Source organism: Anguilla rostrata, chromosome 4 (assembly GCF_018555375.3).
Source record: "Anguilla rostrata isolate EN2019 chromosome 4, ASM1855537v3, whole genome shotgun sequence".
In the NCBI taxonomy this organism is placed as follows: Eukaryota; Metazoa; Chordata; class Actinopteri; order Anguilliformes; family Anguillidae; genus Anguilla; species Anguilla rostrata.
This window is the reverse complement of record NC_057936.1, coordinates 35,897,253-35,922,890: the sequence shown is the minus strand read 5'-3', so window position 1 is coordinate 35,922,890 and position 25,638 is coordinate 35,897,253. Positions and strand designations below refer to the sequence as shown.

General features: G+C 39.4%; 1 protein-coding gene across 3 annotated transcripts in view; it reads right to left on the bottom strand.

The window, feature by feature from the left end:
* Positions 1–4,093: 4,093 nt before the first annotated feature.
* The window catches only part of impact (impact RWD domain protein), a 55,257-nt gene continuing 33,712 nt past the window's right edge, over positions 4,094–25,638 (bottom strand). The window contains exons 10-12 of one of the 3 annotated variants that reach the window (XR_010329581.1): positions 21,713–21,847; positions 6,529–6,745; positions 4,094–4,667 (exon numbers count right to left, since the gene is read on the bottom strand). Coding sequence is in view for 2 of the 3 variants with exons in the window: in XM_064332420.1 (XP_064188490.1) it covers positions 16,061–16,120; positions 21,713–21,847 (195 nt within the window). In the remaining variant the exon portion in view is untranslated. Of the gene's footprint in view, positions 4,668–6,146; positions 6,746–15,704; positions 16,121–21,712; positions 21,848–25,638 lie in introns of those variants that run through there. The other 2 variants (XM_064332421.1, XM_064332420.1) reach the window with 2 other exon arrangements.

Sequence of the window (25,638 nt, the reverse complement as noted above, 5' to 3'; positions counted from 1 at the left end):
TTTTGTTTAAAAAAGTTCTACTATGAAGATCTTAAACAAAGATAACAATCACTATGCACTTGTTATTCTGTTGAGATTTTGAATTAGTTTTTAGTGGAGATTATGGCAAGGAAAGCTAAAAAATACAACTGGGTGCTCCAACTTGGCTTTCCATTTCACTTTTTTATGTAGGTCAATTCACAATTAACATATGTGAACAAGAGCTATTGTTTGCATAAGGTTAGGCTACTTGGTTAAAAAGATAATGTTGTTAATCCAGCTAGCTAGGTGGTACATGGTAAAATTAGCAAGTAATTGCTGATCACAAAACAAAAGGAATAGCAATACAAAATTCCCAATTGTTATGTTGAGTGTAGTGATGGTAACACAAATAGGTGTTTCATTACTTTTTGATTATAGTGACATCTAGCACACTTCTATGGCATATAAGAGGTGCTGACAACTGGCCAGTTGACCAGTGGTAGGGAGAGTGGATCAGGTTACGGGTACTCAAAATAGTAAAGGTGTGCTTCAAGAATTTTTGTGGGCTTTGCCCCAGTTTACACTATTTGAATATGTAAATTAGAGGCTGCTATCTGGCTCCCCTCTCCACTCTTCAGATGACAGCTGAGCATGAACAAGCAGGTCAGAGTGACAGTTTGGTTATTTCTGGTTGTGAATGCGTGTGTGATCAGTAGTTATGAATAGGTTTTGTGCACAAAAGACAACCCTTTGCCTGAAATACTGGGTACGGTTTGTGGGATTCCAGAGGGTACCATAAATCTAAGAATAAAGATCTGGAACTGGAAAAAGGCTGGGCAAAATATATGCACAGGCTTTTATTTGGAGGAGTTGCGGGAGCCTATTTGGAGAGTTCTTTTCGTGTTTGAGAATATTATTTGGGAAGAGCCATCTTTACTTTTTTTTTGCTTTGTTCAGTGATCTTCAAATCCCTTTTTTAGTGCTTTAGACATCTTGGGGTAAGATTAGGAACACAAATCTGGCGTCACTCAGTGTCTCCGGTGCATGTTATCACTGCAGGATAAAGAAAATATTCCTTTCTATGTTATTTTTGAGAATTTATATTTCCTGTATGTTTCCTGATTCAGACTCCCATAGGACCTGATGAAATATTTTTGTTGGTAGAGGTGATACTTTTATTGTAAGCTTTGAGTCATGATGCTGCCTGTACTTTATATAGTTTTCGTAGGTAATGGGGTTTTTTAAGCAATTAATTGCAGATGAATATTCTACCATAAAACCCCAGGACTTACAGCTTTAAAATGTGATTGCACAAGATCTTTAATTATTGTAACTGTTTGAAGCCTTAATTAAAACAGTTACATAATTCATTTGAAAGGGAGTTTACCTGTCATTTTGGTAATTATAGATCTGACACTCTAAAAAGTACAGGTTCATTAGACACCGACAGATACCAGAAATTAATTAGCATGTCATATTCTTGTAAAATCTTGATGTAATTCTAACTAGACAGTCAACATGGTAGTAAGTAATTAAACTGGGCAGGCAGGTTCAAGCAAGAGACCGAGGATGCAAAGTAAAAAATATTGTGATCAGACAAAATGTGAGTCAGTGGAAATTAGGTACACTAAAAATACATAGATAAATGGGATACACAGTGTTTTACCAACTGCTATCATTTTCTCTTACTGCTTGAGTATCAAACACATACAGTCACCAATATGCTTTCCCAAGAGGCAGAACTGGATTTAGACCACTATCTGTAAGCCTTGTGTTAGCCTTTTATAAGCTCAACAAACACACTAGGCCAACCAAGTACATTCTCACTCACAAACACCATATATGCCACACGCAACACAACCACCGGGGTAGCTCTAGCAGGGCAGAAATTTGACAAACTGACTTGTTGGAAAGGTGGCATCCAATGACAGTGGCATGCTGAGAGTTCTTCAGTACGACTCATTCTACTGCCGATGTTTGTCAACAGAGATCGCATGGCTGTATGCTTGATGTTATGCACCTGGTAGCAATGGGTGTGGCTGAAATAGCCAACACCACTAATTAGAAGGGGTGTCCACACACTTTTGCAAATATTGTGTAGTTCTCCTAATACACACTTGTACATACAGTAACAAACTTCTTTTTGAGTATTTACAGAGGGAGAGGGGCAATGGAGTACTGTGTCACATTGACGAGGAAGGAAGGCTTTACTTTTGTTTTTAATCTTTTATATTTTTATGATGTAGTAAAGCAGTGTGTATATATGAAAACATTGTGCAGATGATCTTGTGATCTTGACTGACTGAGAGATCCGAACTTAAGTTGTTTTATTGAACATGTCAAAACAATCTGCTCTATATGCCACAGCTGACATGGAAGGCTCACAGCGATGAGTACATCTTTATAGATAGATTCACTGGATGAACATTATAATCTATCACACACACACACACGTGCGCACACACACACGTTTTATTGCTATACTTGTGAGGACTTCCCATTAACTTACATTCATTCCGTAACCTCTAACCATAACCCTAACCCCAACCACTACATGCCTAACCTTAACCCTAACCTTAACCTAATTGTAACTCTAACCCTAAGTCCTAACCCTAAAACAGCCTCTTGAACTTGTGGGGACCAGCAAAAGGTCCCCATCTTGCGTAATTTTCCTCATCTTTCTATCCTTGTGGGGACATTTGGTTGTCACAAAGATGGTAATACATGCCCACACACACACACACACACACACACACGTTATAATTAATTCATTGGGGACAAAAACAAATTGCCAGGTCTTAGGCTGTTAATGACCTGAAAAAATAAATAATGTTTTATTCTTACAAAGAGGAAAGCAATGAAAAAACATAATCGATGGAGGAAATAGACCAAAACAGAAGGCGTGTTTACAGTTACCCACCATCCCTGTGGAATTCTACTCACAAGGCTGTGGATCCAGAGTCCTACACTGAAAGGACATGGTGCTTGGGGATGGTTTCTGTTCTCTATTTCCTCTTGCTTTACCTTCAGTGTTTATGTTGAACCCATACTATATTTGTTAAGTTATATGGGCCCCACAGAGTATTAGCTGCAGATTATTGTCAAATATTAGTGACAAAAACTTTAATGGGGGTATTGCTCTCATCTAAACAATAGTATGCATATAACTTTCATTATTACCATACAGGCAAAATTGTATTCATGGCAATACTGGGGCTCCCAAATGCACTGATGTCGCATCAACTACCAGGCACAGGGTAAATAAGCATAGTTCAAGGGGTGATGGCTTCAGAAGTAATGAAAGCCATTATTTACATTCTATGAAGTCAATCCCGATGCTGCAGATTGCTTCACTGTGCGTCTCAACAATCGATTCATTGCCATGAATGCTGAATCATATTATGGCTCAAACCAGTACAGTGCCTGTCACTCAATACCGGCAGCTAGGAGTGCAATATTAAACGAACTCTCCCTTTCTCATGTTTTTTTCCCTCTCCCTGACCATTTCCCACCTCTTTTTCTTACCAGGAGTGAAAATTTTGTTAGAATGGAGTAATTACACGCTCAGATAGCATTTGAGTATTCCTTCCTGCATGGCAGAGTGAGTCATATCCCTTTTGGTACAAAAGCCTGAAGCTCAAGGGGTGGGTTTCATGCACAGCTGTTGTGAATAGGCAGACAGGCTGTTCAGAACCTCCCCCAAATATCCCTACTTACCCTTTTGCTCGCGCTTCAAATGTGCTTAGAGACTACAGAAATCAACTCTTTACAAGTTTGTTAATGTGTCAAGTCATGCTGTTAGTCCCCTGCATGAGAATGCATGATAAAGCACTGTAATATAAAAAGGAAATATGAGATGGTGTATATTGTTTGATGCATTCTTCAAGCAGGTCTTCTGCAGGTCTTCAAGCAGATGGGAAGTAGACATGCACCTTCCTTCTAACTACTGCACTACTGTACTAACCCTGTGGGCTAGGCCAGACACACACTCACATGCAGAACATAATACTAATAATACTGTTACGACCCAAAATCCACCCACGTTAAATAACCAGGTGTATGCTATCGGACGTAACACAAAGCCACCTCAACAATAACCACAACCCAAAAGAAGACCCAGTTGAGCACAAAGTGATATATAAAACAGAAGCAGTTTATTATACAACGAAGCAGGGAGTTCGATCGATATGTCCTAAAGATGTTCTAAGCATATATACAGGCTCACCGGGCAGGTAGATGTAGCCCACCGCAGAGTTGAAAATGGTCCTTTCTTCCAAACCTCCAATTCTTTGCAGATGTTCCAAAGTAGAAATTGGGGTGACCATTGATTGTCTTCACAAGGTATACTCTTATTTAGAATAACTTTCTATAACTAGGTAACACACAGGCTATAAGTGGCGTTTTTACAAGCTTTTGTAAAAAAAGCTTGTAAAAAAAGCTTTTATGTTATAGTAAAGTTCGTAAGCTAAGATGATGTTGTCAAGATGAGCAGACTGCAGACAGCGTTGACTGTAGGCAGTAGACTCAACTCCAAACTGTAGACTAACATAAAAAGATGCTTATAATCAATACATAGTCCAGCATCTTTCTAATAACACTGCTTCGCGACGGTCCTAGCATCCTCAACAACAGGCATCCCTCAGTCTGGTTGCCAGGTTGGCATGCATCCTCTCTCTGGCAGACCCACATAATGACATCACATGTCTCTAGGGAAGACAGAAACAAACACGGCAGCAACAAAACACTAAGCACAAAAAACACTGGGACGTAACAATACACAATTCAACCAACAACAAATATACTCATTTGGATCGAACTTAATCAATGCACTTTAAAAACAAATGCCACGATAATCAAAAAGAAAGTAATGGGTGAGACGTGCGGTACAGGCAGTAGGGCAACAGACTCTACATGTAGATTCAAGAAAATTGTGTCGCCATTGTCAATTTGTGGTCAACACATATAATAGACTGGGAAGATGTTCTAATGGTTTGAAGAGAAACACATAGTGCTATCTTCTTCTGTCTTCCTCTAGAGTATCATACAGTAATTATATGAGTCTTGAAGCAGCTTCACTAGAGGTTTCATTTTACAGGGTGTGATATAAAGAATTTGGGAAGAAGTGTAAAATGAAACTGCACCTCACTTGGCTGATGTATAAACATTTCCAGGCACTTAATTGGTGTTACTTCAGGAGAAAGGGCATGCAATGTACTGAAAAAGGTGAACTTCTCATACCTTTGTCCTGTGAGGATAAAATAAGGATTTAAATAAATCTGTATATTTTTTGTTCTCTTCAAAGAAGAGAAACAGAAACACCCAAGTATGTCCTTGTTCATAATGTTTGATCTCTGAATATAAAGGTTTAGATTTGTTTTTTCTTTATACAAGGTATAAGTAGTTGAGGGCACTTCTTTTCAACAGACAAAAAGGCAATGAATTCATTCTCTTTTCTTCTGCTTGTGTAAAGGTCTCAACCATCACCACTAATTTACTGATTTGATTTCCCTCATTACCATTATTCATTAACACTTTTGAAAATCTCCATACCAAAGGCTAGTGCAGGTTGTATGAAATGGAAATGAACTATTTTTATGCAAAGTAATTTTGTCCCATTTCCGTCTGTGTTCATTTCATCCTCTATTCACCAAAGAAAAATAAATGAATGTCAACCACGTTGTGATGTGAAATGCTGTGCTGGAGTCACCAACCATATGACCCGTTGGTTTACTGTTGGTTTTGGTGTAAACTGTGGTTGTATGGTATCAAATATTATTCCCTATGTGGGATGTAACCATGGAAATTAAACCTATTGGTAATATGTATCAATGATGAGTTCCATGTAGGGCAAAGACAGACTTCAGCTAGCAACCAAACAGTCCGAGTATATCAACCGAATATCATCAAGACCTGATAGTATAATTATAATTATAAATCTTAAACTGATCTTTTTAATTTATGCCTTTTGCAATATATTTGGAAAAAAGTGTTTTATGTTGTCTTTTTATTGTAATGAATGGACTGCATTGATTAAAACAAACTCAAATTGAAGGCATACTATGCAAGACTTTCACCTTGAAAATACTATAAAATAATCATGCTCAGTTATACAGTATCTATGCGCAGACAATCTCTTTCTTTGTGCAGTTTTTTCTGGATCTGTGCTCCTCTGCCTGTATTCCTTCTTCTAAGAGGTATCCGGGACAGTTCTGTGTGTGATGCTCTTTTCAGTGTTGGGAGTGGGGTGTTCAGAGCCTGTGGGGTGGGATAACGTTTCAGCAGAGTGTTTGTAGATAGCTAGCTACTGCTACTGCAGTGGTGGAGGTGAAGAAGCATAAGTACAGCGAAGCGACACAAGCCAACAGGTCTCAACCAACAGGGTTGGTGACACACTACTCTAAATTATGTGGTCAGTTTGTTTAATCAGTCTCATAAAATGTTTTAGCATGGTAAAACAACAAGGTCAGAAAATTCGCTATTCCAGACCAACACACGTGAAGCAAAACAAAACACAACAAACGTTGTTAAACGTATTACACTATCCTACAGTTTGATGCCAGGACTTACCGGCAATACAGGGGAGGCCAGGCCTTCATTTTGTTAGGTGTTGTGTCAGCTCTTCAGCTGGTCTAAGGTCACAGCAGATGCGTGTGGACTTCTTCATTGAAGTCAGGGTCGTGACAGGGTTCCAGGCAAGATGACTTTGATGTGCACAGGTCTTCCACTTGGGTCCGGCCACAAGGAAGATGTCGGAGGAAAAGTATGTACTTGTTCCTCAAAACAGCTGTCAAAGGGAAATAAACACAGCTTGGTTTATTTTGTGGATGGTAGCAGGCCAACTCTGTCTTGGCGATCAAGCAAGGTGCGCAGCAAAGTCCATCAAGGTTCTTAAGGAGTGCATCTGGTCAGTTAGTCTTTACCTGCAGAGCAAAGATGCTATGTTTTTGGTGAGCTTTTATGTTTACAAAGTCACTAACATAATGGAACCCCACATGCATTCCCTGGAACCAACATAGATAGATGATTTTGTGCGCTGTAAAATTTGTTTGACCCATTGTAGTGTAGCAGTGTTTAAGTATATTAATTGAACTCGGTTTCCCCGTTTTCTTCTTATAGGGGGAAGTTCCTGCCCCAAAACACTGCCTAATCGATCAAGCAGTGAGTTTATTGCAAGGTAACAAGAGGAAGAGGACCAGCACTTTATTATGCCTCGGTTGACCAGAGATGTTAATTGTGACCGTGACTCAGAGGATGGTTAGTCCCATGGTCAGGAAGCCAGAGGCTACAAGTCCTGTGTATAGTTACAACATTATACTTTTCTCAAATTCAGATGAGACTGAGACATTGATAGTAGGCCCCAAGTCACAGAGAGATACTTACTTTTATCTTTAAATTCAGACAGCTGCACTGTCACAGCTAATCCACTTGTTTGAAAGTTAGTGTGTGTCAGATCTCTCCTTTAAGTTTCACATTAACATCATCTTTATATACCTTGAGAATATGTCAAAATTGAGGAAGAGAAATGCCAAAAATGATTTTATAACCTCTCAGCTGAACTACTGTAAAGTTTTGCTATTGGGTTGCAATAATTCAACCTTGAAATGTCTCCAACTGGAACAGAATGTGGCTGCTGGGTAATTACAACAACAAAGAAGTATGAACTTCATCGGTCCTCCTGTCTCTTCAATGGCTGCTTGGTGAATTGAGAATTGACAAAGAGGTTTTTCTCCTAACATATGGTTTTACAGAATGTATTACTGAATTAGTCAGTCTGAACTCTCCACTATGATTGCTTCATTGACAAGGTGCCGGCTAGTGCCAGGAATTTCTAAAATTACAAAGAGAAGCAGAGCCTTTCTCAGAGCTCCTGTCTCATGTAATCATCTCTCTGTGCATGTTTGGCTAAGACATGCTTTCCGTGTTAAAGTCTATCTAAATTTGGACGTGTGAGAGAAGGGTGGATCAGCACCATAGAGCACTCACTGAGCCCTATCACTGCAAGTGAGCACCCTGCTTTTTATACAACAAATAAGTTACATACTGGCATATCCTTAATGAACCTTTAGTTATTTTTCCCATAAGTAACAGTAGTGATGAGTGCAATTTTACCACTCACAATTCATTTCCGGTCAGTGAACTGAGGATACTATGAGGAACCATAACCCCAATGAGCCAAATCATGCTACTAAACACTGAACACCCAACATGCATGTTCCTAACATTTTCTGTCATATCACATGAATGAATTAAATATTTAAGTTTATCAATGCAATGTCAATCCACAATTTTGCACAGAACTTTTTGTGTGTAATTAATTGTTACGGCTGGTACTGTTCTGCTTTACGTTAGCGACGATATAATGTGCATGAGCGCAAAGAGTAACAAGTTTGTGCATTGAGTAAATGGAGTGGAGCTCACTAGAGCTCAGACAGTCGTTTCCATCATTTCTACACGACATTAATCTCAATCACAGCCAATATGTAGTACCCACTTGGGTTATGGCACGGCACTCATTTTGCAAAACAAAAAAGCTTCAAAGAATCAAGTTTTTTTATTTTCGTTTTTTTTTCCGGCCATTTCATTAAATTACCTGCAATGGAATTCCGAGCTCCTCATACAATATTTTAGGGGTGTTAATCTATAAACATGTAAACACGTTTTTAATTTACGATTGACTCGTATTTATCAACATAAGTATGTTGCAAAGAAAAAGCTGTTTTCACACGTGTTAGACAAATCCGGGGGAATTTGTGAGTTTTTTGTGAGTAAATATACACTGTTTCATAAAAATGTTGATAAATGAGTCTCTTTGAGTCCAGGTAATTCAGCCGAAGCACAGAGGTTTGATTTAAGAAAGCACCTAACCCATGTCTGCATTTCAAAATGTGAAATTCTTACATAAATCTTACATAAACTGCTGCAAATGAATGATGCCTATCTATGTACATCTCTTCCCTCACTTAATCTCTGGATTATGTGCAGCACTGATGGGAAAAAATCAATCTAAATCAGTATGTGAAAATGTGTATTCTTCTCTGTATCAGATAAGCTAGCCTTAATTTTCCTTCTGTTCCATAATTTCTTTGACACCATTTTCCAACAGTGTTCTCTGTTCTTATTGGGGCTAGAAGATCATTCTGTATGATTTGACTCAAGATTTTCTGGTTTTTCTGTTTCCTCTAGAAAACATTATTTGTGCTGCAGTCGTGACAAATTTAACTCAAATATATGGAGCATATGATATGCACATATGTAAATTCATGTAAATACTTGCACGCGGAAACTGGATAATTAAGCAGTCGCTTTTTCAATCAATCTGAAGATCATTATCCATGTGCGGTTCATGATTATGTTATCACAGCAGTGAATTTCTCCTATCCATCTGTCATTTGCAGAGCCACGTTTGCCTACATTATTCAATAACCCCTCTCATGCACTGAAAGGTGTACCACATGTCATGCTGTGCAGCACAGTTTGGATGCAAGAGCCATCTGCTCAAAGGCTTCATGGACGCTGCTCATTGCTTAGACCCAAATCTAACCCTCTCCAGGTTACAGTTTTCATTCCGACATATAGGACTTGTCATCAAATAGTAGACATGTGAGGTTAAGTATAGTACCGTGCTCGAAGGTAAACAGCAGCACCTCCCTCAGGACAGAACATCAACCATGTATACTGAATTCAGCTATATTATTACACTAATACACTGATCAGCCACAACATTAAAACCACCTGCATTTTTCTGATTTAATATTTTATTTTCTCTGTTTGTATCAAACAATTCACACGTGGTCAAAGTGCAGGCGCAGAGCTTTTATTAAAGGGTATTCTTATACATTTTGGTTTCACCATGTAATAATTACAGCACTTTTTATACGTAGTCCCCCATTTCAGTGTTTTAGACAAATTAACATAATATCAAATGAAAGAGTCATGTTTTGTATTTGGTTGCATATCCTTTGCATGCCATGACTTCCTGATGTCTGTGACCTATCAACATCATCAGAGTCTGGATATCTTATTGTCAGGTTGTCCTACAAGCGATACAAAAACTCTTTGCATTTGAATTGATCTCTATGGGAATTGGGGGGTGGGACTAGATTCAGCTGTACATTATGCTGATACAGTATGCAACACATTTGTTGGCTAAATGGCTTTAAGTCTTCAAGGGTCCAAGGTATCAAATGAGCCTCAAACCACCGTGCTGCTGCCAGATATACAGTAGATACTACAAGCATTGTTTCTCTTGATTAATCTTCCTGTTGAACTCAATGGAAAAAATATTCAGGAGAAACAATGCTTGTAGTATCTACTGCATATCTGGCAGCAGCACGGTGGTTTGAGGCTCATTTGATACCTTGGACCCTTTGATGACTTTCAAATTCAGAAAGCATTTCTGGAGATGTTGACATGTTTGTGCAGGAGCTGTTTACATTTAATTTCAGCCTTTACTCAGGCACTGTTTCTCCCAGCTCAGCACTCAAGGTGTGTGCTTTTCTTTTCTTTTGTTTTTCTCATGTGGAGCACCCAGCAATGGCACAGCATGGATGAGCTTACACAGCAAGGGTAAGATGTAGGAACATGAGCTTTGACTAGTTTACTGGGGAGGAGGTGCAGTATATGCTCTGTACAACCTTTGCCTCAATCTGAACCTCTAGGAACACTCAGAACATTGGTGTAAAATGGGTCACAGCTACAGAGTGCAGTGTCATTTGTCATTTAAAGTAATCCAACTGTCCTTTAAAAGGCCATACAGCACATGCTACAAGCATGGGGATAAATCAGGGATGATCCTTGCACACCAGCTTTGCCAAAAAGGCAGCAAGTCAGGCAATACTTCATGACAAGTCCGGTGCAATATGCATAGACCACTCCGTCATCAGCTTCAGCTTCTCAATTTATATAGAAATTTGAGTCACAGAAATTCTGAGTCACTGACAACTACTTATTTGAATCTTTTTCAAAACATGGAGATCCCACATATAGATCTCCACATGGAGATCCCACATCCCACTCTTTAACACCAGCCAAGTTACAGCATCCATTTTGTATTGAAGAGAATGAGATGGCCATTAGAAACATGCAACGTTGGAAATCTGCTGGCCCACATGGGTACCCAACAAAAATTTTAAAGACCCTTTCAGGCCAATTAACACCCCTTTTAAAAGGAGTATACCAAGAATCTCTATCAACTGCTTCACTTTCCGAAACATTATGACAGGCTTTTCTACATTACTCATACTGAATAAAGGCAGTGGCTCTTTAGGAGAATGTCCAGTCATGTGTTAGTGAGCCAAAGCTGGAGCGTAATTGGGTTATGCAGCAAGACAATGATCCAAAACAAAAGTCCACATCTGAATGGCTGAGAAGAAACCCACTAAGGACTTTGACTAAGCCCAAAGTGGCTTAGTCAAAGTCTTGAATTGTATCCAAGACAAATGCTGTTGCAGGACCAAAACCCAGCTAAAATATAAGCCGGTTCCCTTCACAGCCCCCAGCCTCGCTCCTAGTCATTAAATCTATTTATTGGAGTAATAAAGGCCTTTTAAATGCCCTTAAAGGAGCAAAACTATGGAGACCCTGAACTCAATTAAAAGTGAGTGGGAGGGGATTTGGAGGTACAGATTTCGGAATCCATGTGGTCACAGATGCTACTGAGAATACATTCATCTTCAGTCTGTAGGAGACATACCCTCATGCAGAATTTTTCATAGACTGCACTGGATTAAAGTAAAGTTATCCAAGTTCACACCCAACCTAAGCCCAACATGTAATCACTGCAAGAAAGACCAGGCCACCCTGCTTCACATGTTCTGGGCCTGCCCTGTGTTGTGGCAAACACTACTTGATACACCCTCCAAAGTTATTAACAAGCCCTTAGAAATCTCAGCCTTCCATGCTTTATTTGGAGTTGTAACAGTGGGTCTTATAACAGCAATAAACAAAATCTTCTGGCTTTTGCCACTCTAGCAGCTAGAAGGCAAATTATTATCAGATGGAAGGATAGTTCTCCTCCAACATTTACCCAGTGGATTTAAAATATGATGCATAAAATTGGAAAAGATCAGATATGTGATCAGGGATTCAGCTGACAAGTTCATATAAATATGGCACCCTTTTCTCTGACATGTTGACCAGATGTCTTAATGACTTCATTGCTGAGTAGTGTGTTAGTGGCATATGTAGGTGGCCAAAAAACAAGTTCCACAATTATTGGCACCCCTGGTTAATACTTTGTGAAAACACCCCTGGCAAATATGACAGCCATGAGTCTTTTCCTATAATTTGTGATATGGTTAGAGAACACATTTGGAGGGATTTTTGACCATTGCCCCCCCCCCCCTTCTTCAGTTCAGACCACAGGTTTTTGATGGAATTTAAGTCTGGAGACTGAGATGGCCATTGGAAAACATGGATGTTGATTTCACTTAAGCATTTCTGTTTAGATTTTGATGTATGCTTGGAGTCATTGTTCTGCTGGACAATCTACCTATGACTAAGTCCTAGCTTCTTAGCAGAGACAACCACATTTTCTACCAGAATTTCCCAGTACTTTGTTGAATTCATTGTGCCATTTATCTAAAATAGTGCCCCTGGACCACTGCCAGCAAAACATCTCCAAAATATCAATGACCCACCTCCATATTTGACAGTAGGTATGAGGTACTTCTCCTGTATGCATTCCTCTTTTGCCACCAAACATGTCGATGGTGTGTATGGCCAAAACGTTCAATTTTGGTCTCATCTGACAATAGAACTCTTTTCCAGTCATAATTCCAATGAGGTTTGGCAACCTCCAGATTCTTGGTTTTGTTTATTGTGCTCAGTAAGGGCTGTCTTCATGCCACCCTTCCAAAGAGTTAGTTGGTATGGAGGTGCCATTTTATGTTTTTTTTTTGACTTGTTGACCGCAAGAAACAAACCAATCTCTGCAATTCTTAAACAGTGATCCTAGGGTTATTAATGGCCGCCCTCACCATCTCCCTCACCGTCAGGGGGGACACCATGCACTTGTTTCCTCTTCCTGGCAAATTTGCAACCATTCCATATGTTTTACACATTTTTATTATTGCCCTTACAGTGCTAAGTGGTATGTTTAACCGTTTGTCTTTTTCTGTACCCATTACCAGACTTGTGATGGCAAATTACCATCGGTCTCTTCTGAATTAACAGTTATTTGGCTTTTCCCATGCTGATGGAGGACAAAGGGATTTTGTATGCTTGTTACCTCATTTTTATTCTCTAGTGAAACTGGAAGTGATGGAATGACACAATATTGTTCCTTTAGACCGAGATGAACTAAATTAAGTAAAATTTTATTGCCAATTTCCTTTTGTTTGATTTTACTTACAATAATTGTTAGGGGTGCCAATTATGGCACCTATGGTTTTCTGAAAAAAATAGATTACTTAATATAATGTTATGTTCAAACATTTTATTTAAATACATTTACTCTCATGCTTCAATGTTTTTTATTATTAGATTATTATCTGTGTCATTTATTATATGCAGCCTTTTTTCTTCATTTTTATTAAGGGTGCCAATAATTCTGGAGCCCACTGTAGAAAAGACTTTATAGGACACTGCCTTTTTACCTGCTGAGTGCTTTTCTCTGCTCTCCTCTTGCATTTGCTGGTGTGCTATTATTGTCCTGGCCAGCATGATATACTGTTTTAGACGCCTAATAACACAGGAAATGCATTCTAACCCCATCTATGGTGGAACAATAGTTGTCTCCATCCTTGACGGAACACCAGGGTTGAGAGCATGCCTTTGGATTTAGGAAGTTAATCAGAGAACCCAGGAAAACCAGGGAGAGGGCAGTCATCAAATGAGGCTGTTAAAACTACAGGGCAGTCATCAAATGAGGCTGTTAAAACTACAGAACGGTCATCATATGAGACTATTAAAACTACAGGGCAGTCATCATATGAGACTATTAAAACTACAGACGGCACATGAGAATTAAACTACAGACTTCATATGAGACTATAACTACAGACGTCATCATATGAACTTAAATAGACGTCTCATAAGACTATAATCGAACGGTCATCTAGAGCACAAAACAGGCATCTCATATAGCTATTAACTACAACGTCACTAGACTATTAAATCAGAGTCATCTATGACTATAAACTACAGGGTCATAAGGTTCAATCATAGCATCAACAACATCTTCCCACAGATTAATAATAATAATAAAACTTTATTTGTATAGCACTTTTCAAAAACAAATTTACAAAGTGCTTTACACACATAAAAGAAATAAAATAATACAAGAAGTAGACGACAGCTTAAGGGACACATTAAAACAAAGTATATGAATAAATTAACATGAAAATAGGAGCAGCATGAAGTGCTGAAGAAAGACTGCAGTTTATCATTTCGGCAGCTAGTACACATCAGTGGACTATGAGGTTACTTTCTTCCCTTTTAGAGGGTTTTGTGGCCTATGCTGGTCACACTTCCTTACAGTGAAATTTCAACAGGATGTTGCATTAATATAACACATTTCAATGGTCTGCTAGAGCCTCCTGGAATCTCACCTTGCAAAAGGCAAGGCCAGAGTGATAATTGAAATGATATTACATGCGTGTGGCTAGGGATGGGTATCATTTAGATTTTCCCTATACCCATGCTAAAGCAATATTTTTTAAATGATACCGATGCCTAAATCGATACCTTCTTTAAAATAAAAAGCAAACAACATTAAATAGTGTCTTATTGTAAAGACAAAGAAATTCAACAATTTAATTTAGAATTATTTTATTTATACTTTATAATTATAATTTGTACTATTTTGCTTTTGGCATTTTGACTAAGTTAACAAGCTTGCTGTGCTACTGGCACCTGGTGTCACTGAGTCAACAGAGCAAGTGTAATGTTAGTTAATGAAGGCGTGGTACCAAAACGAGGAACCAAAATCTGTGTTGCGATTTGCTCCAGTAGGTAGTGGTCGCATGGGAACCGGGGCCATGGTGGTGCTGGGGTTTGGTCCCCAGCCCTGTGTGTGGCGGAGGACTGGTGTGGACCATGGTTTGTGACCAGGGCATTGTATGGTGCAGGCCCATGCATGGCACCAGCACAGACACTAAATCTAGGCACCAAGCAAATTCAATTAAAAAACAATGTATTAACCACACTGCTCGGGCAAGACTCATTTTATGACTCAGACTGGCAATTCTCTCAGGAGAAAGCTGAATTGTGAGTAACAACAAAAAGCCAAAAAAACAAGTTCCTTTTCAAAGATCCAATTGTGTTCTGTGCAAGGCAAACATTGTGCAGCATTAATATTCTGGAATGGGAACTGACAGCCAGGAGATAGAGACCGAAACATCCAACCCCCTCCAAGAGCTTACTGCACCAACCGTGTCTCGAGCAGGCTGGGGTGCAAACTGACTGTGGCTTAATGGTTTCTAACCTATAAATAAATGTCATGTATTAACATATGCATTCATTAATCAAATCACAGACTGTTGCACTGCAATATCAAACATATAACGTATATAAGGATACATGCACGATAAGACAGAGCGGAGCTGTGCTGAATAACTCATTAAAATCATGTATGATATGATGATGGATGTGATTGGGTCCCATACTGTGATAATCAGTGGGAATGAGTGACTCAGGCTAGAAGTCTAGCACAAAAAAAGGAAAGCTAAAGGAATGGCACATTTAAAAGACCAGTACGTGACTGAAACTAAGCCCAAGTATAATAACTCACACAGGGCCACTGATTCATAAGAATAACTTTATTCCATACTTTATCCACCACTGAACTCAGAGGCTAATGCAAACTAACATTTTAAAGCAATAAAAACCTGCATCATTCAAAAAATGAGAAGTTCTTATGATTTTAATGGCATGTATTTGAGTCAGGATTTAATTTAGCCTCAAGAGAAAGGTTGTGATGAGTCTTTTTGCCATAACCTTTCTTTAAAATGACAGGCAGTAAATTAATGAACAGAATGGAAATCAATAATGCATAATAGATAGAAATCTGATTCCTTGCATTTTCCAAAACCATTTCTTTCCTCTGTTTCTCCCCACAAAATAAAAACTTTTCAAGCATTTCTGTGTTTTAATGATGACTTCATTTTGCCTTCTTGTTTTTATGCTTTTTGTTCCTCCCTCCAGCTTTAGAACCGTCCTCCTGGGAAGAAGAAAAAAATGCACCAGTTGCGTGAAATATTTGACAACTTTGACATTTCAAATTTCAAATATAAAGAAGTAAACAGCTGCCACACCACTGCTATGGGAGTGTCATTCCTGCGACTGCATCACAGAACAGCTTAATGCCAAAATGCAACAGAGAACATTTACCGGGTCCCCGCTGCCTGTTCCACGCAGAGTTTCTTACTGTGTGTACATAATGTGAAAGACGTTTCTAACCAGGACGCTTGTGTCGCACACCAGCGGACCCAGCCTGGCAGTCTCATGCTGTGCGCGTGTCCCTTGTTGGTAGTTTGCCGTCAGTTCAGACGGCCTGGGTGAGAGAGACAGATTGCTGAATGCCGCACAACCCAAAACCTTTTAGTCAGAGCCCCCTCATTCAGGGAGACGTGTTTCCATTCACTTTGCAAAATGTCACTAGGAAACTGGGGTGTCACTGGGATGGGATGTAGCTGTGGTTGTGGTTTGCGATGACGTCTCTGTCAAGTGCCTTTGAAGACAAAGAGCACACGGATGTGCAGGGTGAATGACCTCTGACCATAAATTCTGCCCATTGGTTTGAAGATATAGAAGACTAATTGTAAATTGCAACCGACCTCCTTCCGCATCTAGAATAAATAAGGCTGTGTTCACACACACGCATGCACACACAAGCGCTCACGTAGCGTGTGCATGAAAACACAGCTCCAAATGAAATTAGCTTCCACATGCTTGCCCAGATGCCAGAATGAAGTAATGACTGCATGAAAATGTAAATTTCCTGCCAAATGCAATTTCAAAATTCATTATTTATGGAACACAAAAGGTATAAATAGAAAAGCTGTCTGCCATGACCCTTCACAACAACTGCTACAGGGCACAGAAAAAAAATATATAGATGACCATACTACTTGTGTTAGTAAGTGCATAGCATCAATCATTTTGTTAAGTGTGTTAATCCATGCGCACAAAGGAACATATACTTTCTTTAGATTGGGGTTCTCTGCTGAATACTGCAGGATAGAAATAACCCTGAAGTTCACTGTACAGTAAGAGGCCAGAGAATGTCACACGCCGAAGCAAAGTTCTCTTTCTCCGTAGAATATGAGAAGTTCAAAGAAAATTCCGTTCTACATGAAAGGAAGAATAAAGTAACGTGCTCTCATGCCATACTGCCCCCATTACACCACCACCCCCTCACCTACCAAAAGCATTATCCCATGTACAGACATCCTCCCACTGCAAATCATTGTATTTCTACCCCAGCTATTTCCACTACTGTCCACCATCCACCAGCTCTGAGCTGATCACATGTATGCAAATGCATTATTAAAAAACCTCACTATACTTCCTGCAGAAATTAGAAAGCATTAGCAACATCTGACATCATGAAAAACTGACACACCCCATGCTTTCAAGGGACAGCTAGACAGACTCAATACTGGTCAGCAACAATTTCTATGGAAATTGATCTGCCTGGCAGTCAGCTGGCCAATGAAATCCCCTGGCATGGCACCTTTTGAGCTATGATCCCTTCTCTATCTTTTACCTTTTCTGCTTACTCCTTTTCCAAATAAAAAAATGCAAATGGAGGGTGGTCTGTCTTACCTCTTTTGGGAAAAAAGGAAAAAAAGGCTAACAAATGGTCAATTGGGTTGTGAATTGGCAAGGCACTTTTTCTCAAACAGAAACTCTAAATCTGCTGGCAAAACAAGTTGCCAAGATTATTGTAGTATATTAACATATATTAATGCTTTATTAAAATATTTTTTATATATATAATAAGTTTTATTAAGTAATAAAGTTGTATTTCACCATCAGTGAGCCATCATTATTCACACATCCTAGTCCCCCCCACCCTTGCTTTATAACCATATCACCAGTTGGTTTTTATCTGGCCATATAACGTGGAAGCACTGTATTTTTGTTGCATTTTTCTTGATGTTTATTCAGTGAATAATATTACAGTCAGTGAATAATATTTTAATATACACTTTTTTCCTCTATATTTGGAATACCATTTTCACACTGAAAGTTGCCGAAACTCATGCAATTTTATATCAACCATATTTGATCATACACTAAAGCCGTCCAGATTAGTTTTAGAATGTTTTACCATTATACAACGCATGTTACAGTACACTCTGATCTACTACAGCAAATAAGTACTAATAATGTCAGAATAAGTACTAACACTAACCATAATTACATTACACATGCAGTAGAGGATCTTTAGCATATGCGCATAAACTGATAACAGGTTTCAAAGCCACAATTGTCGGCATCTTATTTATGACTATGCAAATGAAAGGGCAGTAACAATGGAGGAGAGGGCACTTTACGAATAACCACTTGAATGTTATTGTGGCGTTTCAGAGACAAGTGCTCTTAGGACAACTGTCTTGCAAAGTTTACATGTGTTATTGTACTTGAGGTTAGCATTGCATACCATAATGCATCATTCAACCCAGTGTCTCCCTTCCTCCCACAGCTGCTTTACAGAGAGTAGTCAATGTGAGGGCAGAAACTCTGGGGATTTTCAAGACTAGGCTTGATACAGTGTTAAATACTATCTAGTTTCAGAGCACTAATTTAGTTAAGAAAATGCCAAGCATTGTTGGGCTGAATGGCTTGTTCTCATCATTATGTTATGTTATGTTATGTTATGTTATGTTATGTTATGTTATGTTATGTTATGTTATGTTATGTTATGTTATGTTATGTTATGTTATGTTATGTTATGTTAGACAGCAGTCGGTCTTAGCCAGTCATAATTTCTTGCAACATGTCATCTTGCAACAACCACCAAAACACTGAAAAAGCGTTTAAAGCAATATGTATGCTTTTGTCTATACAATACATTGTTGGACATGAACAGTTGCCCTTGCACCCTGATTTTGCAGATGAAAACGAGAGTACATCGGCCTTCTAATGAAAATACATTTGAATGTAAGTGGTTTGTTGCCATGACAATAACATTGTCATCCCCACAAAAGGGACACATCATATCACCATTGATCTCTTTTTTCTATATATTTACAAATCAACATTTTGAGCATGTTGAGCTGATGTTGAGCAGGATGTTGCCATGGTGTTGTCATTGTTTCAATTTTCTGCCGCTTGTGAAAGATTACAGTAATACAAAGATGTGTGGCAGCACAGTAAAGTAGCCTGCAAATTACACTTGCTCTCTCACAAAAACCTTTGAACCACGCATAGATTACCATACATGTTTTCTGTAAACACTTCACTATTTTGTCCCCTGTCTAGTGACAAATTTAAATATTCCTTTAAACAATTAAAACAGAATTTCTAATTGAATTGAGCCCAGTATTATAATACACACGCACACATACATGCACACACACACACACACACACACACAAGCTGATTCAACTCCATTTCTCCTAGGCCAATTCTAATATGTTGTCTAAATAGATCATCTGTTGCCAACTCCTGATGCTTCAAAAGGCAGAATATGCAGTTTTGTACAACACAGAGCATTTTCACACTACATATACAGTGAGGCAGTGCTGGGGGTGGCCACTGTTCATGTGGTGAACAGACAGGAAAAAACACAAAAAGGCCAACCAAACCCTTCAAAGAAAAAGGAATAACAAAATCCCACACACAGCACTTGTCCCACACACAGCAGTGGTCCATCACACTACTTCCCTAAAAGCTGCCCCCCTTTAGGCCTGTGAACCAGGCCTTTTATTAGGCCTGGTGATGAGGTAATGGGTGAGTGGGGCTGGTGCTGCCCCCCTGGTGGACAACACCCCTACTCCGTTCCTGGCATCAGATACCCTCCTCTAAGCTTGGTGTCCTAGGAGGGAGCAACAGCCAGGTGGCAGGTGGGCCACCACAAGCTGCCAGCACAGCTTCAAGGCACCTTGGCACTTCAAGGCACACCCCCCCCCACAGTATAACAGAGCCACTGCACCCCCTCACTGTAGGGGTCAAGCATTCAGGCCTGTACCGTTCTATTGGTGTAAAGCACATATGCACTCGCTCAATTGTTGAGAATATGGTGAAGGGTGACTCATCTGATCATAACACCTTTATCCACATCTTTGTAGACTAGTGTCTGTGGTTTTTGCACCACTGAACTCTAAAATGCAGAGCATTTGTCTTTGTAATGAGGGGTTAATGCACTGCAACTTGACTATAATATTCCTCACTTTGTAGTTGGTAGCGGACTATTATTCCTGACACAGTCTGATCACGTCCTAAATTGACAATTTCAGTCACCTGAGGAAGAGTTGCTCTTCTAGTTTATCACAGTAATGCACAAGCATCACAATCATTGTGAAGTATGGTCAATGTATGCTTTCGACCACAATTAACGACCCGATTTACTGATGTCTTTCCCATAGATCTAAATGCAGATTCACTTTAGACACTGTTCCTATTGAAACACCAGCCAGTTGAGTAGTCTTTGTGACTGAAGCTCCTGCTATCTGTGCTGTGCCCCGCCCCGATAATAAACCCTCTTTCAAAGTCACTTAGATCTTTTCCACTTGCTATCTTGATCCAAAATCAAGGTCAACTGGACCTCCAGCATTTTTATACATGCAACAGTGCATGATATCATGTATCATGCAGTACACCTGCATAGAAGCATTCTGCATTCATTATGTTTCTCCACTCATTTATCCAGGTTTTTCTTTTAATCTGTCACCCATCTATATATATATATATATATATATATATATATATATAAATGGGCCAAGCCCAAAATTGCAAAAAAATTAAGCTTTTAATGGTCTTAACAACAAATCATTGGTCAGAAAATTAGCAAGAATTAAACGAATGCACTGGTGAGACCTCCTGTGCCACCATTTGCTCGTTTACTTTTGCTACAGTGAACTCTCCTGATTAATTTTCCTGTTGAACTCAATGGAAAAAATATTCAGGAGAGACGATGCTTGTAGTAGATATGCAGTAGATACTACAAGCATTGTTTCTCCTGAATATTTTTTCCATTGAGTTCAACAGGAAAATTAATCAGGAGAAACAATGCTTATAGTATCTACTGCATATCTGGCAGCAGCATGCTGGTTTGAGGCTCATTTGATACCTTGGACCCTTGATGACTTAAAGACATTTAGCCAACAAATGTGTTCCATACTGTATCCGCATAATTTACAGCTGAATCTAGTCCCACCCCCCAATTCCCATAGAGATCAATTCAAATGCAAAGAGTTTTTGTATCACTTATAGGACAACCTGAAAATAAGATATCCAGACTCTGATGATGTTGATAGGTCACAGACATCAGGAAGTCATGGCATGCAAATGATATGCAACCAAATACAAAACATGACTCTTTTATTTGACATTATGTTATCTGTCTACTGTATAAGTGAATTTCCCTGTTTCTAGCTTTTCCCCAAACAGTAAACTGCAGCAAAAGTAAACAAGCAAATGGTGGCACAGGAGGTCTCAGGAGTGCATTTGTTTAATTCTTGCTAATTTTCTGACCAATGATTTGTTGTTAAGACCGTTAAAAGCTTAATATTTTGCCATTTTGGGCTTGTCCATTTTTTTGCCCAGAAGTGTACATGTCTGTCTGATGGGGCGGACATCTTACCACTGAATCTATGTAGTTCTCCTGAACCAGGATGTGCCTCGCACAGTTGTTGATGTGCTTGAAACGATCTGGTCCAAGCAGGATCCCACCATACCACCTGGACACCACCACCATCACGTTTCGAACATCCAGGATCTGGGGAAAAAAGAGGACCCAGGTTCTATACTGATCAGGACAAACTGTTTTCACCCACATTCCGCAGCCCATATTCTGAGCCAAGTCTCATGCAGCTACTGATTTAGATCAATATTAGGTACTTTGTGTACATTGGTCCTAACTTAGGTTGCATTGTGGATTGTTCTTTGGCAATATGCTTAACATTAGTCCAACTTTGATTGTTTACAACATACAATGTTGGTTGTATGCTTATACATTGTTGTTGTTTATTTACAGTTGTGAAACTTTCCGTACCCACGACCTCTATCTTACAGCTTTTTGACACAGCCAGGATAAGAATGTCTACTGAATAATAAAAAAAATTAAATAAGAAACATCATTTTAAAAAACAGAGTCTTCCTCATCCAATGAGCACCAAGGCTCCATGACTGAGCAACCGTGCGATGGCAGCTGACAGGTGTGGGCTCTGAAATTAAGCTGGAAACCCGACTTGCTCTTCATAAGACAGAATATCGGCATACAGCCATCCATAAGCACCCGCCTGTTAATCACAGCTTGCGGAACAATGGCTTAATTTGTCCTCCACAAAGAAGTGTGAGCTGCAATAAGAAACACTCAGCAGCATCTGCGCAAAACAGCCCATTAATAACACTGCTTTGTGTGCTCCACTCGCTTCTTCCCGAGCTCACACAGTTTCCTCTGTTCGAGTGAAGCAGAACCAAAGTGCTGAATTGAAGAGGAAAGAGCAGGAGAGGAGGTTGAGATTAACAGCCACCGCCCCCCCCCCCCCCCCCCCCCCCAAATAAAAAGAAAAACTTCAGCACCACATAACTTCCTGCTACCAAGAAAAAATCGGGGCACCAGCCATGACACTGGGCTTGAAGGCAGCTCATTTGTGTTGGATCGCATTCAAAAGGTGGCATGGGAGTGTATGCAAAACGGATTTATTTTTACACGATAGCAAATTAATTTCCGTGCCAGTACTGTAGGCTCATGTCATGCACCACTCATTCACTCATTCCTGTCCCACAGTGCCAAGCGCAGTTATGTTATCAAGAGCAGACAACGGAAAAAGGCATTAATATACTTTTGATTCTTTAACAAGAAAAAGCAATGTACATATTTTCTCCGTTCATATAGAAGTATCATGTTAAAAAAAACTGACTTACATAAAGCATTATATAAGCAATTATATAAAATGTAATGACTTGACACACTTTATAGACAATGTATCTGACTGTACACTGTTTCACCTCAACAATGTATCGGTTGGAATGTAAGCAAGAGGGTACAGACACCAGCTGCAGTAATCAAGTGCATTAAGGGATTAAAGGACCTCTATTTCTGTCTAATTAGCCCCCATGGTCAGTTTTGGAATGGACTCCCTAAGCTACACTTGGCTATAACTGGACGTTTTCCATATGGCGACTGAATTAATCCCATAGGCCGGACCAACAGCGGTTTGTCTCTAAAAACTATATAAACTCGTGTATTAGACTTAATATCTTTGAAGACTGTACTTGTACCTCTTCCCAACCGGTCGTTTTATTAAATTATAAAAAAGAGCTCCTGACTCAGTCGTTTGTTATCTTTACCTTCAATACCATCATTTTTCTTAAGAATATGTTTGGTGCTACCTGTGTGGTATGAGAAGGGGGATGGGGGGTTGGGGGGCACATGATTGTAGAGGGCAACTGGTAAGATGTTCCACAGATGAGCCTGTATCCTTTCATCAAGAGATAGATGTCATGAATTCAATAACGGACCAACAGCAAATTAAAACCAACACAGAAAACTGCACTTACACTGTAACAAAATTGGTTTAATTGCAATTAAAAAGCATGACTATCAGTCTTAGCCTGTAGCCCTGACCTTCCCTTCTGCTTTGATCCCCGCTTCACTTCATGGGCAGTTGACTGCTAGTTAAAAACAGAGCACCACGCTGCACTCATGCTCTTTTCAGAATGACTCTTCGATCCTGTTTTCATCCTGCTCCCCAGTGCCATCAGGACAGACGAGGTAAGCAAGAGATCTGCAGCAAGCATCCTAGAATAACCCCTTGCACTGGCCCGCATTTGGTTCGAAGGGGACTTATTCTCATTCCTTTAGTTTTTTATAGTAAAATGTTCAATCAGCCTGGTCACATGATACACCATTTGAAAGTGTTAAAACTCACGGTTCCACCTATATGAACTATTTAACCATGCCAATGTTTTAGCGACAACGGTTACTTATTTTGTAGCATGGGGGGGTCCTCACCTTCTTTGCGTTTTGGAACTTTGCAGGCAACACAAAAAAAAACAAAAACAACAAAAAAATAGTACTAACTCAGAGACATCTTGATAGAATGTCCAGTGTTTATTTACAAATTCCCCGGAGGAATTATCAGTGTTGTCCGTTTCGACCTTTGACGAATGCCAAAAGTATAGTGTACAAAACAATATTGTCATCATCGGTTTGCATAGATTCTCTGGAACAAAATGAGCCCACCAATAAGCTTCTTTGACTGACCTTTGACATTTTCGCACACGCTGAAAATATTGTGCGAGTCTCAACATTCTATGCCTACATGCCTACAAAATACATTTTTGCTTTACAACAAAAATGTATTGTGCAATGGGAAAGTCTAGACAGAAGACGCATTTAGAGGCCATAGACAAAATCACTCATCTGAGTGAATATTTCTGAGGAGGACAATGAAAACAGCTTTGAGTCCACAGCAGACGGCATGTTCACTGAAGGACTTGATCCCATTTCATATGGGTGAGCATCTAAATACATTCACAAAATGTTTTTTTTTTATTATTCAGTACTCTCATTTGACAAAATATATAGACCTCAACAAATGGATTAGTAAACAGTAATGTATTTATCTTCTAAAGTCTTGCAGACCTGCTACTGCCAGAGGTTGCAAGGAGAGGGAGGTGGAGAAGAGTGGGATAAGGAGATAGGGAGGGAGGGGGAGGATGACAGGCAATGGGAGAGCAAGCTACTTTTAACCATACATCTTTCACGAGCGTATAGAATATATATAATTTTACAACTCTAAATACCTATAATATCCAGGTGTCCCTTTGTAGTCTCCAAATGGCATTTCTGGAAACCTGCTGAGACATAGCTCAGAAAAAAACAATGCAGAATGCTCATTTTTCGGTGGTATTGTCATCAAATCTGGTGAGAACCATCAACTACTCATATTGTCTTGTCGTATAAAGACAAAAAGTAAAGGAATCTTCTGTCACTTGGCACAAGAAAGCTTTGAACGGCCTATACATGTCATCTACAGTATGATCAGTGCAGTATTGAGTGCAAACTTTCATTAGAAAAACCAAATTGTTTGCCTCAATAAGAATGTAATCAGTGGCCTGTCAGAGGTCTGCTGTGGGCTGCTGACAGACAGAAAGAAAATATAAAGAACTGGTCAAGTCAACTGACAGCATGTCTGACAGCGCGAGTTAAATGCAGTCCATCCATTTAACGGACAGCACAGACAATTATGTATTGAATGTTTTATTTGTTTCGCAAGGAACATCAATTACATCAGATCCGAAAACAGTGCTTGCTGACATAAATGACCTAGCCACTGCAAATTACTGTTCAGTTTCAGATGACAGCGAGAATCAGCTTTGAGTTTGAGGTGGATTTCAGCAGTGAGGCTCCATTCTTCTCAGATAATGAGAGTTGGAGTGCACGTTGAAAACGCAGCGGGAAACACTCATAGGCGTGGTGCCATTTGCAGTCCATTTAAGCTGACAAAGTTGTGGGAGTTGCTAAAAAGGTTTTAGAGCATTGACCAAGCAGAAAGTTGC